Source organism: Leucopleurus acutus (assembly GCF_964270905.1).
Source record: "Leucopleurus acutus genome assembly, chromosome: X".
In the NCBI taxonomy this organism is placed as follows: Eukaryota; Metazoa; Chordata; class Mammalia; order Artiodactyla; family Delphinidae; genus Leucopleurus; species Leucopleurus acutus.
The window spans coordinates 68,573,090-68,585,114 of NC_139148.1; the positions used below are offsets into that span (position 1 = coordinate 68,573,090).

A 12,025-nucleotide genomic window follows, 5' to 3' on the forward strand; every position below is an offset into this window, starting at 1 on the left:
TGTATTCACTGACAAAGTTGAAAACATATTTTTTCTATATATTCCACTATTATAATTACAAAATTTATAGATAAAGGTTTCATGTTAGAAACTTTGTGACTAATAACCAGTATGAAGATGTTTTGAAATTAAACTGATGCTAAAGAAAAGCTGTGTTTATAAAATATTTGATAAAAATATTCATATCTCTTAACATTACAACATGAAAGTACATATTACCAAATTATGAAACCATATAGGGCACCTTTAAAAAACACTCTGAAACTCTACTTTTTTTCCATCTTCTTTTTTGACCTCTTTTCTTTCGGCTATTTCTTTTCCAATTTCAGCCTTGCTTTCATCTTCTTTTCCATCTCCTCCATCTTTCCTGTCTCCTTTTCCATTTTCTTCCTCTTTTCCTTCTTCCTTTTTTCCATCTTCTCCTTTCTCCTTTTCATCTTCCTTCTCATTTACACCTTTATCCCCCTTTCCATCTTCATCCTCTTTTCCATCTTCATTCTCTTTTCCATTTCCTTTCTGTTTTCTATCATCTCCCTTTTTTTCATCTTCTCCTTTATCTTTTCCATCTTCAGATTCTTTGCCATCTTCTCCTTTCCCTTTTCCATCTTCACCCTCCTTTTCATCTCCTGTGTCTTTCTTGTCTTCTTCCTCTTTTCCATCTTCTTCTTTCTCTTTTCCACCTTCATCTTCTTTTTCATATTCTTTCCCTCTTCCATCTTCTCCTTTCTCTTCTTCCTTGTTTTGATTTTCTCCATCTCCTTTCTGATCTTCTTTTTCATCTTCTTTTCCTTCTGCTGCCACTGTTCCTTTCTTTTCTCCTCTTTCTTCTTTGATATCTTCAATTTTTTCTTCTTTTATTTCCTCTATTTCTTTTTCAGAAGCTGATGTCTATATATAGAGAGAAAAAAACCAAGATTATATTTGTAAATTTGGAACCATTTTCCCTAAATACTTAGGATTATATCTGTTTTATGGAAAAAATTATACTTCATCTATAAGAAAGTAATTTTCCTGTGGAAAAGGCCTCCTAAACAACACATCATAAGGAAACCTTATAAGAAATAGGATTAATTAAAGTATCTCCACACAAACATGCACAAATAGATATTTGGAACAATAAATTCAGGGAAACTTATTCATATAAATGATTTTCATTACAAATATGAGGAAACAGAGTAAATACAGAAAAAATGAGTAGCATGCATGTAAACAAAATATATTCCTTGAAGAAATAATACATTTTATTTCTATAATAGTGAGATTTAGGTTTACCTTGTAAAAAGTTATGTGAAAAGTCTTCTACCATATATCATAGGATCACTTAGAAAAGATTTTCCCTACATGCATAGGTCTGGTTTATAGATTTGGCACTAAATCCCATTTTCATTTTTTTAACTACAGTACCTAGAAACATGGTATGTTAAATATGTAAAGCAAGACCTATTGGAAACATACATAATGATTTGTTTTGCAATCTGAAGAGGAAAGAAGAATCATATATGATCTTGCAAAGATATTTACAAATAGCCCATGTGCTGACAAAAGCAATAGAGGATTGGTCTGTATTTAATAAGACAGTCATTAGATTATTAATAAGTCATAATCTCTGGCATTGTTCTATTAATATCAATGCTAACACACTGCTCTCACTACCCATACCTATAAATTCTCAATTTTAAATTTGTTTTCTTTCTTTTCCCCTTATATACCATTATACTAGATGTTATAAACAGAATGTTTGTGTCCTCCAAAATTCATATGATGAAACCTAATTTCCAATGTGATGATATTTGGAGCTGGGGCCTATGGGAGGTGATTAGGTCATCAGAGTAGAGCCCTCATGAAAGGGATTTATGTCCTTATAAAAGAGACCCCAGAGAGCTCTCTCACCCTTTCTATCATGTCAGGACACAGCGAGAAAACTGCCATCCATAAACCAGGAAGCAGGTCCTCATCAGACACCAAAAATGCTGATGCCTTGATCTTGGATTTTCCAGCCTTCATAACTGTGAGAAATAAATTTCTGTTGTTTATAAGCCACCCATCTGTGGTATTTTGTTACAGCAGCCTGGACAGACTGACACTATGAAGCCATACTCATTTAATGTTTCTCAATGTTTAAACTACAAGACAAACAAGATTTCTTCCAGTGGCACCCATTGTTAAACATCCAAATGGACAAAACTGTTAATATTGGAAGATACCTCTATAAGGTTGGCTTCTCCATTTTCAGCAGTTTCACTGTTGTATTCTTCTTTAACAACTTCTTTCTTGGTTTCAGCTATGGCTTTGGCTATGGCTTTGGCACTTGCATCTGTGTTTTTTCCCATCATATCATTTTTTGCCTTCATTTTCTGTCCAGCAAAACAAAACAATAAAAAAAAAATACACAATTTAACTGAGGTGTTGATTAAATGGCCTGTTATTTTACCAGCTGTTGTAATAATTTACAGAAAAGCTTTAAAATATCCATATAAACTTAATATCAACAAAATTATCACTTGACACTTTCAGTGTCATTATAAACCTGAAATGGTATTAAAATGAATAATATTCCTGATATGAATCAAAGAAAGTTTCTTTTAGGTGAGAAACAACAAGTTAGAACGCTGACCAGTGGCTACTCAGGGCCAATTGCTAGCATCAGGTTACACTTTGGTAAATTAACTTTCTTTGACTAGAGGGGACCAGTTTATCCCTGTCATGTCTAATAATTAGCAACAGGGTTTTTGACTGCTGAGCCTCCATTGGTAATAATTAAGAGAAATACTATGTTAGGGAGAGCAGCAATTTAGATATATTTGAAAGAGGTCACCTGGGGACATTAGTGATTCAATATTTGGGTCTACAAGTTTCTGAATGACTTGAATCATAATTTCTTTACCAAGAAAGCTCTTTGCCTAAGTGTGTATGTAGTAGAAAGAGCACTGGGTTCAGCATCCAGCAACCATGTGTTTTAAATCTGGATCTGTTTCTTACTTGATGTGATCTTGAGCAAAAGCAGAAATCTCTTTGTGTTTATTTCTTCTTATGTAAAAGAGAGTAATACCACCTACCTACAAGGATGTAATAAGGAGCAAATGATAAAATATATGTGAAATTACTTTAGAAACTGTAAAATGCAATATAGATATGTTATTATTCTTTGAATACATGAGAAACTGAGAGCCAAGGAGCGTAAAGTGTTTTAAAGTCCATGATTCTATATTATCTGTTTTATTCTATCACTGTCTTCTATTTTGAAAGGAAATAAACAGTGTTTACTATTTTAACAACTTATAAATTGAGTACTTAATTTTATAAATAGTGACCAGGAAATGCAAAATAGAGAAAAACCAAAAAGAACTTTTCTCTTCAGTTGTCACTTACTATGATTACTAAACCTATGGCCATAGTTTTAGCAATATCTTTTTTTTTTTGTTTCCGTACGCAGGCCTCTCACTGTTGTGGCCTCTCCCGTTGCGGAGCACAGGCTCCGGACGCGCAGGCTCTGTGGCCTCGGCTCACGGGCCCAGCCGCTCCGCGGCACGCGGAATCCTCCCGGACCGGGGCACGAACCCGCGCCCCCTGCATCGGCAGGCAGACTCTCAACCACTGAGCCACCAGGGAAGCCCCCTCCTAGCTTTAACATTTTATGATGTTAAGAATTCAACTTATCCTTAAAACATCAATCATATCTCAATAAACCAGTTCTAAAAATGAAATACGATCATATTATATTCACACATATTTACACATAAATAAATAAATATAAATATAGGGGGAAAGTGAACTTAATATTGAGGCTATTTCTAATGTCTTTAACCACAACATTAGAGTACAGAAGCCTATATGAGATCAACTATGTGAATTTGAAAACAATGTATGTGAAAGCACTTTGCAAACTGTAAAGTATTATCAAATGTTAGTTACTATTATTATCACAAAGCATTACTTTTGTTACTAGAGTTTACACCTTTTGTTTCCCCAGGAGTACTGGTATTATGACTATATGACGTCAAAAGCACGTATGTTTTATGGATCTAGCCAACTAAAATTTTGTTTTGTCTCTTCCTAATGAAAATGCCGAAACACAGCAGACAACCACAGAACACAAACAAATATTTCTGACTCAAAGGGCTGACATGTACCATATGGTATAATGTATAATGTAATATATCACTAACTGAAAAGAAAATAAAGCAAAATGATCAACTGTATGCCTTTCCGAAAAACTATTTCTGAAGAAAAGCAAGTTTCTCTCAACATTGTATGCTGAATATTTACCCTTGGAGTTGATGTTCTTTTGGACTTCAACTCTGGTGTAATGGGCACAGGCAACTGGGGGAAAAGAAAGAAGAACTCATAATTGAAGACAGATCACTAACAATGAAGTTCAGCCTCATAATTAAAATAAATGGGTATAGTTTAAATTGAACACTAACATAAAAACATTTCCTGGTGAGAAAGTTTTTCTTAAAACATCAAAAACAAATCTTGTATTAAATAACTAGTATTGTCTAGGACTCTCTGAATTTTAAAATTACATTTTACAATACATGGGCAGCTTTTTAAAAAGACTACTTACAGCAGACAGTCTGGCTGATCTTCTCTTTGGCTATAAGTTAAAAATAATTATTAGTTAAGAGAATTATGGATACAGAAAACTAGAAATATTTATATTGTGAAAATATTTAGTGTACCACTAAGTACACATTGTCATTAAGAAGCATTGTGTACTTGATTTAAAAATATCATAGTAAAAATATAAGTTTTGATTTTTCCCTCCTCTGGACCCTTCATACAGCTAAGGAAAAAAGAATCCCAAACTAAATTTCAATTGCTAGGCTAAATGAACACAAAATGGCTAGTAACAAGGAGTATATTTATAAATGAAAATACAGCCCCTTCTTGCAAACTGACAAAGCAATTCTTTGGCTTAAAAGGAAGAAGCTCTCTCCAGATCTTAAGCACAAGGTCCTAAGTTCATGGAGTTTGGAGTTTTCAATACCTACTATATTTCTGAGAGAGTTCACTGGCATACCATATTGGTACTCATATGGTACAAATATACTAACCAGCATTTAGTTTTTAGCTGCTTATGTGTCAAGTTTATAAACCAGGTGAATTTTTTCAGATTCTAAAACTAAAGAAACTCACCTCCTGCCTCATATCACCTTGATCTGCAGCCTATACAGGGGAGAAAACCACACAGAAATAAGGTCATCGATATAAACATATACTGATATATCCGAAAATATTGCCTATAGATTGCAGTTGCAATATAACAGCTTTACTTTTTCCTGGATTCCTGCTCAAGTAGCCACATGTTAGTGCCTAGTAGCCTGCTGTCTACTAAAGTGCAAATTTGCACCAAGATGTAAATGAATTCCCAAGACATAAGTTTATACAACTGATAGTCAATTTCATCATTTTGTGTAAATTGCATTTCCTAAAAACAAACCTTTTTAATTTTAAAATCCACCTGTTGTAGCCAGGGTTAAAGCCAAAAAGTGTGGGAGCGGGCAGAATGAAGGCGGAGCTTCATGCAATCTCCCTGTCCGTTTAGCTTTATGCTCGAGATGCAATTGTACTTATCTATCTGATCCTCTCTTCTAAATGGACTATTCTCCCCTCCAAGTTGTGCATACAACTACAACCCCCACAATGCCCTGGTGTGGGGGAACCCTCTTTGTTACAACGTCAATGTGTTATTCTGAGAAGGCGGCTGCGGATTTTAAAACTTCCCGCCACTACCTGCTACAAGGTTGCTGTCAGCTCTGTAAAATAGCAAGACCCATTGCACAAGCCTAGAAAAGGGCAGCGGCGGGAATCTCAGGCAGGGGGATGCTGATTATAAACCATTGCTTTCCGTATCTGAGCAGCCCTTTAGCCTGGGAATTATCGAGCTATTGCACGAGTCATACAGCCCCAGAGGACCGGGGAATTTCAGTCTTGTTCCTATGTTCTAAAAATATGGAAGGCGGACGAATAGATAGGAATAGTACCAAAACAATCATAACGCCTTACTTAACACAGTGTTTTACAATTTTATCAAGCAACGAAACAGCAATCGATTTCACTTCTAAGGGAACTCCCCCCCACCCAAAAAAAAAAAAAAAAAAGCACCGAGCGTGAATTTATTTCCCGTCCAAGAGAGAAACCACGATCTTTTAAGTGAGGGTTTGCAGGAGACTTGTAGCCCTTGAATAGCTTATATCAATTCTGTGCGTCCAAAGTGAACAAATCCATGCTACCCTAACATCAGCAATAGTTTATCTGACGCATTTCCCTTGTCATCCTTCCATCTTTAGACAGTGAGTGAGCTTGGAGAGTCCCAGATCTCTCAGCTCCAAAGTTGCTAAATACAGCTGTGAATCTCTCCCTTCTCTAGGACAGTTTGAAGTCTGCGCCGCCTAATGGCACAGGATTACCATTGCATAGCCATCTGGCATGACAAGAAGCGGAGGAGGGAAAAAAAGGAAAAAGAAAACGGGAAGAACAAAGGCAAATACGGGAGAAAGCCATGGCTTTCGTTCCCCCAAACTGGACGGTTCCCGGAGAAAAGCTGGAGGCTGAGGAGGAAACTAGTGCCTGGAAGTGTGGTTGGGAGAAGTCTTCTCCAATAGGGTAAACGGAGGAAGGGGGGGTGGGGTAGGAAGCGACAGCACAGCGCTATGACTGTTTGTAATTCAGCATGGAGACACCTCTCAAGTGATTCTTACCCTTAAACAAAATAAGTCAAAAGTGAACTACTAGTTGCGTGAGAGACCATCCTCAACCTTACACCAACCGATACCTGCCCTTCCCTCCCCTTCCATTCAGCACATCACAAAATCAAACTAGAAGTCAAAATGCTTTTTTAAAAAAATCTCTGACGATTAGGAAATATGTATTTCAGTCTCTAATCCCCCTTCTATCTTCCTATTTCACTTACCTTTCTTTTGGGCATTGTTGCAGCTCTCTAGAGGAGATCTTAACAGCAGGAAAAAAGCCGAAAGCAGTCTCTACCCGACAGCTCAGAGAGCAACTGAGTTTTCAATGAATGAACTAATTGCAGCACGACCTGTGCTCGCCTCCAAAAAAAAAAAAAAATCCCTCGTTATTGGCAACATTAAACGCACCAGACGCAACCAAACTACGTGAATGGTTAGTAGGAGTGGGAGCCAAATTGGAGTGACAGGCTGTCAGGCCAATAAGGGGAGGTGACCATCCCAGGGGGCGTGGCCCACGGACTTGCCCGAAGCCCTTGTACGCTGCCAGCTCCGACCGCTGGTGGGGTAGAGGAGCCCCCAGACTTCGTGGATGCAAAGTGCTGAAGCATAAAACCGGCGGGAAAGCTGGAATTGTCTTGATCGGTTTTTTTTGTTGTTGCTGTTTTCCTTTTATGTAGTAATGACAGGCGAAAGTCATTGCACTTGCTTTCTCCACGGTCTCTAAAAGCCCCACTTTACTTCCTGGAGACAAAGTGCCTTAGAGACATTATTGAACCTAGGCTCCAGTCTTTCCATTCTACCTTTGGCAGAAGGATGTAGATGAACTGAGAGGAGCACTCATTCAGAAAGTAGAAAAGAGTGGAGCTGTTTCTCAGGTTGTGGGAACTTTCCGCCAAAGCAGAATTGTAGTACTGGCAGGATCAGGGTGCCAAACGGCGCGTCTCCCGCAGATGGAGAGCAACAAACTGGGAGCTGTAAGAGGAGGAGGAACCTGAAGGTGGGGACATTTAATAGATACCTTTATCCCACTTGGTGGTAGTCCACCAGGAATTCAATGGGACCCCGCGTGAGGTTTGTAATACCAGAGGTCTATCCCGAGGAAAAGTGCTGATACAATGGCTTATGAATCCAAAGGTGGCATTTAGTGAAGGGATTAGGGAAGGTGCCATACATGAAAATGTTTGGGACTCAAGAGCCTGGACTCGGATAAAGCAATTAAAGCACTCACCTCTGGTGCAAATTTAAGAATGTGCCCCAGACTCAGGAGATTAGGGTGAGGCAATTGAGGTGAATCATGCAAGTGCAGGGCAGGATCTTGATTTTATTTAAAATTGATATTTTGTTCATCATGGACTTTTTTTTCCATTAGTTAGGTTTTAAAATAGTGCTTTAAAAATTTATCTTCATTATCAAGTTTTGGGGTGACTCATAACTTGTGCCTAAGGAGAGTGCCCCCTAACATCACCCTAGTCCTAGCCATCATTAGGTGGCTTTCTACTCTAAAAGAGGCTTCTATCTGCGTTCCCAAGTTAGTTCCTGAGACCTAAAGTTTGTGAGAGTGGGGGTGAGGATTCGTGAATGAGGTACTTGAGGATATTTATGCGTAAAAATGTAGGATCCTGAAGCACCTTTTCAGAATGCCTTACTTTGGATTTTGTAACAGCTAATTGGGTTTAAACTTGTTTCAACCACAGCCGAAATCCCTATGCTGGAAGGTTAATCAAAAAAAGGAAATTAACCCTTTGAACAGTTACTTAAAGGAATAAACTCATTTGTGTTCATGTGGATTAAAACATTGCAATCATCAGTTTTAAAACTATTCATAGCTGTTTTAGAATACCAAACCATCCCTTCAAACTAAAATACAGCCTAACAGAAGAACCCATCATTTTTACCTTTACACATTCTTCCCCAGCACCTACAGTGTGGAATTAAACAGATCAGGTAGTAGAGACTGTTTGCAGCTCAATTTCCCTCCTGCAACCTCATATTACATTCTGATTCAAGTAGGTAAATCAGAAAGACATTTAAATGGCTTCCTTTTCCCACAGTTATTGGGATCATCCCTAGATTCCCTAGATGCCTCTTTAACTCTTATGGTGAAGGCATTACTGAGCGAGACTAGATATGTTTCAATCGTTTTATTTTCCAAGAGTTAGAAAGTAAACATAAAATTTGGGTTCAATATAAGGATTGCTTCATAAGGATAAGGAGAAACATGAAGAGAATGAAAAATGTGTCAACACTGGAACACACTCAACAAATTCATATTTAGCATTATTTTGTGAGTTGGATTTTGTTTTTATAGCCTAGCCTATGAAACTGCAAAACGCTGTGGTATGTAAAGTTGCATTACATGGTTTCTGCCCTTAAGAATTTTTATAATTGTGTAGGATAAAGCAAGCAGATGCAAACATTTGTAAATCAAGGTTGCTTGCATCATGTGAGTGGTACAATCTAAGTTCAATAATAAAACAGACGAGAACTATGGTTTAGGACTGACATCACTGGAGAAGGTTTTTGTTGAGGAGGTAGTATTTGACTTGGCTCTGAACAGTTGGATAGACTGTTATAGCAAATGCAGAGGCAGGAAAACTTTGTACTTTTTCAGGGAACAGAATGACTAGTCCAGGTGGATTGAAATAAATGATCGTGAGGAGTCTTGGGAGGTAAGGCTTAGTTTGGAGGCAAAGAAGAAACGTGCAGGTCAGTGGGGTCTAAGATTCCTCTTAAGTTTGTGAGCAATTTTCTTTTTTGGTCCATTTCCCTTCCTTGCAGTCTAACCTGTTGCATCTGTGATTTATGTCCTATTAGATTGAAACAATAGTCATGCATGCATACAAAAATTTTCTAAGGTTGAAACATTTCTCTAATTCCTGACCCCCACCACCATGTTCTTTTTTCCAACCATTAACCAGGATAGTCTTTTGTAGAAACCAACCTGCCCTAGGCTTTTTGCCTTTGCTATATTTTTACCTCCGATTGCAGCCCCATTGTCTTATATCTCTGCTTATCAAATGTCTATCAAACTGTTCAGACCCAAGTCAAATATCACTTCTTTGACAAAAGCCTTATCCAATCATTTCAGCCCTAAAAGATTCTATCTTCTTATTACACTATAGAATTTAAATTGTACCACTCATATGACACAAGCAAGCTTTGATATTTTCTATTTTCTCCCCAACCACTCAGTCATATAACTTCATGTTGATTTAAAATTTTATATACTTATTTTTCCTTACCTAAATATTTTCTTAGCACATTACACTCTACATATCTCCTATAGAATTTACTAACTTTAAAAACTATTTTTCTAAAATTGATAAATTATTCCTTAAGTAATTTTTTTGTTTAATTGTCAAAGAGATAATTTTTTTGGCTCATTAAAAAAATACATTGGCTTATTTCTCTTTTTTTTAAAGTATAATTTCCACTTTATTGTCTTTCCAGGGAATAGTATTTCTTTAGTCTTTAAGGACTTAGCTCCTTACATGGGCTTTGGTGAAGGTCGTGGGGCTGCACCTGCAGGTCTAAATCGGGATGGAGGTGTTCGGTCCTTCCGGGCTTTCCGAGAACGATTCCTGACTACCTTGCTGTGAATGGCACAACTCACGCAGTAATGCAGTTTCACATACAGCTTGGGAAGCACATAGGCGTCGAAAACAATCGCTTCGGAAATGTCCCTAAAGGCTGTGGCCGAATGACGAACTTCTTAATAGCCTTAACCTTGGGCACGCAACGGGCACAGTTGGTACAACGAATAGGCTGCACGTGGCCGCGGCCCTTTTTGGCATGACCATTGTTCCTTCTTTTCTTGGTCATCTTGGAAGCGAGGAGGCGACAGAGGAGCTATTTCTCTTTTTTAAATTATTTATTCATGACTATGAATGTTAATTGCTGGATAATTCTCTACAGGGCTCTCTAATTTCTCCTGGGTATTAAGAATGCCTACTGCCATCCTCAAAACTTACAGAGGGGGGGCTTCCCTGGTGGCGCAGTTGTTGAGAGTCCGCCTGCCGATGCAGGGGACGTGGGTTCGTGCCCTGGTCCGGGAAGATCCCACATGCCGCGCAGCGGCTGGGCCCGCGAGCCGTGGCCGCTGAGCCTGCGCGTCCGGAGCCTGTGCTCCGCAACGGGAGAGACCACAACAGTGAGAGGCCCGCGTACCGTAAAAAAAAAAAAAAAAAAAAAAAAAAAAAAAAAACTTACAGAGACTGTAGCATGCCCATTTAGTAACCACTGGGAAATGACACAGGAAGATATGAACAATTATAAATGGAAGACACCAACATTAAATTGTTTGAGACAGAGAATCCAAAAGAAAGTAGTAAGTATTTATGAGAAAAGGGATTTTAGGCAGTTAAGGTAAAAGAGGTCATCAAATGTTCTATATATTCTAGCTTAAAATGATATATATGTTGCATAATTCAAAGTATTTCTCCATATACAGCTTTGCATGCAATGGGATCTCAAAAATACTGATTGATTAGTAATGAATATCTTCTTTTCCATATTAAATTATGTTTAATTTTGGCCTCATCTATTACCATTATTATTATTATATTTCTAAAAAATGAAAAAAAGTCAGAAAACTACCTACTATTGTTTGAAAATAATGAGGTAAGGCTTCCATTATATAATTAAAATCTGGTTTTTAAATACATTGTCACTTGGTATTTTCACAGGGAAAAATAAATGGTAAGACTACAGTGAGCCAAAATACATAAATACACTTATTTTGAGCCTTATATAAGATTGATCTGAGGAATTTGCTTAGATTGATGACAGCACTTACCTGAGACTCTGGAAAAATTATAATCCTGAAGACCCAAAGCTTCCCGTATCCTATGTTTATTCACAGCAGGCTAGAGATTAATAAAATAGTGAATTATTGAGCAATACCTGATATGAAGGATCTGGAAAGTATGTTTCCAAAGGTAAAAATAAATAAGGCTGCTTTCTAGGGGAAAAAGGAATATAATACACTTTTATGATTTTAATTGCAAAATGTCTACCTATTTTTAAAATAATTATTTGAGGAAATCCTATTTTTAGGCTCTCAGATCTTAAAGCTTAAAGGAGGCTGTTGAAGTTTTTTAGTTTAATGCCCTTGGAATACAGATGAATAAACTGTAGTCCAGGGAGTTAAATGACATGCCCAATTTCATCTATTGAATGCACAGCAGGCTTTTTTGGTTTTGTACTAAAAAATGTATCTATGGTTGTGATATTAACAATTATACAACTTATACAGAAATGTTAGTAACTATGTGGCATATTTGGTAAATATAAATTTTGTTCAATTGCTGGCCATCAGCCTACTTCAGATA

General features: G+C 37.3%; 1 protein-coding gene and 1 pseudogene across 2 annotated transcripts; both read right to left on the minus strand.

Moving 5' to 3' along the window:
- Nucleotides 1-246: 246 nt before the first annotated feature.
- HMGN5 (high mobility group nucleosome binding domain 5) lies at nt 247-7,121 on the minus strand (the record flags this gene model as incomplete). Its single annotated transcript, XM_082864382.1, has 6 exons — nt 6,917-7,121; nt 5,140-5,169; nt 4,568-4,597; nt 4,267-4,320; nt 2,205-2,354; nt 247-888 (listed from the first exon to the last, which is right to left on the minus strand). Exons 1-6 carry the CDS (start codon nt 6,929-6,931, stop codon nt 247-249), a joined length of 921 nt encoding a protein of 306 aa, XP_082720508.1. The 5' UTR covers nt 6,932-7,121.
- A 2,984-nt stretch (nt 7,122-10,105) lies between these two features.
- Nucleotides 10,106-10,518, minus strand: LOC309978312 (small ribosomal subunit protein eS26-like; annotated as a pseudogene). The gene has a single exon. The product of its transcript is annotated as a small ribosomal subunit protein eS26-like (transcript).
- Nucleotides 10,519-12,025: the final 1,507 nt, after the last annotated feature.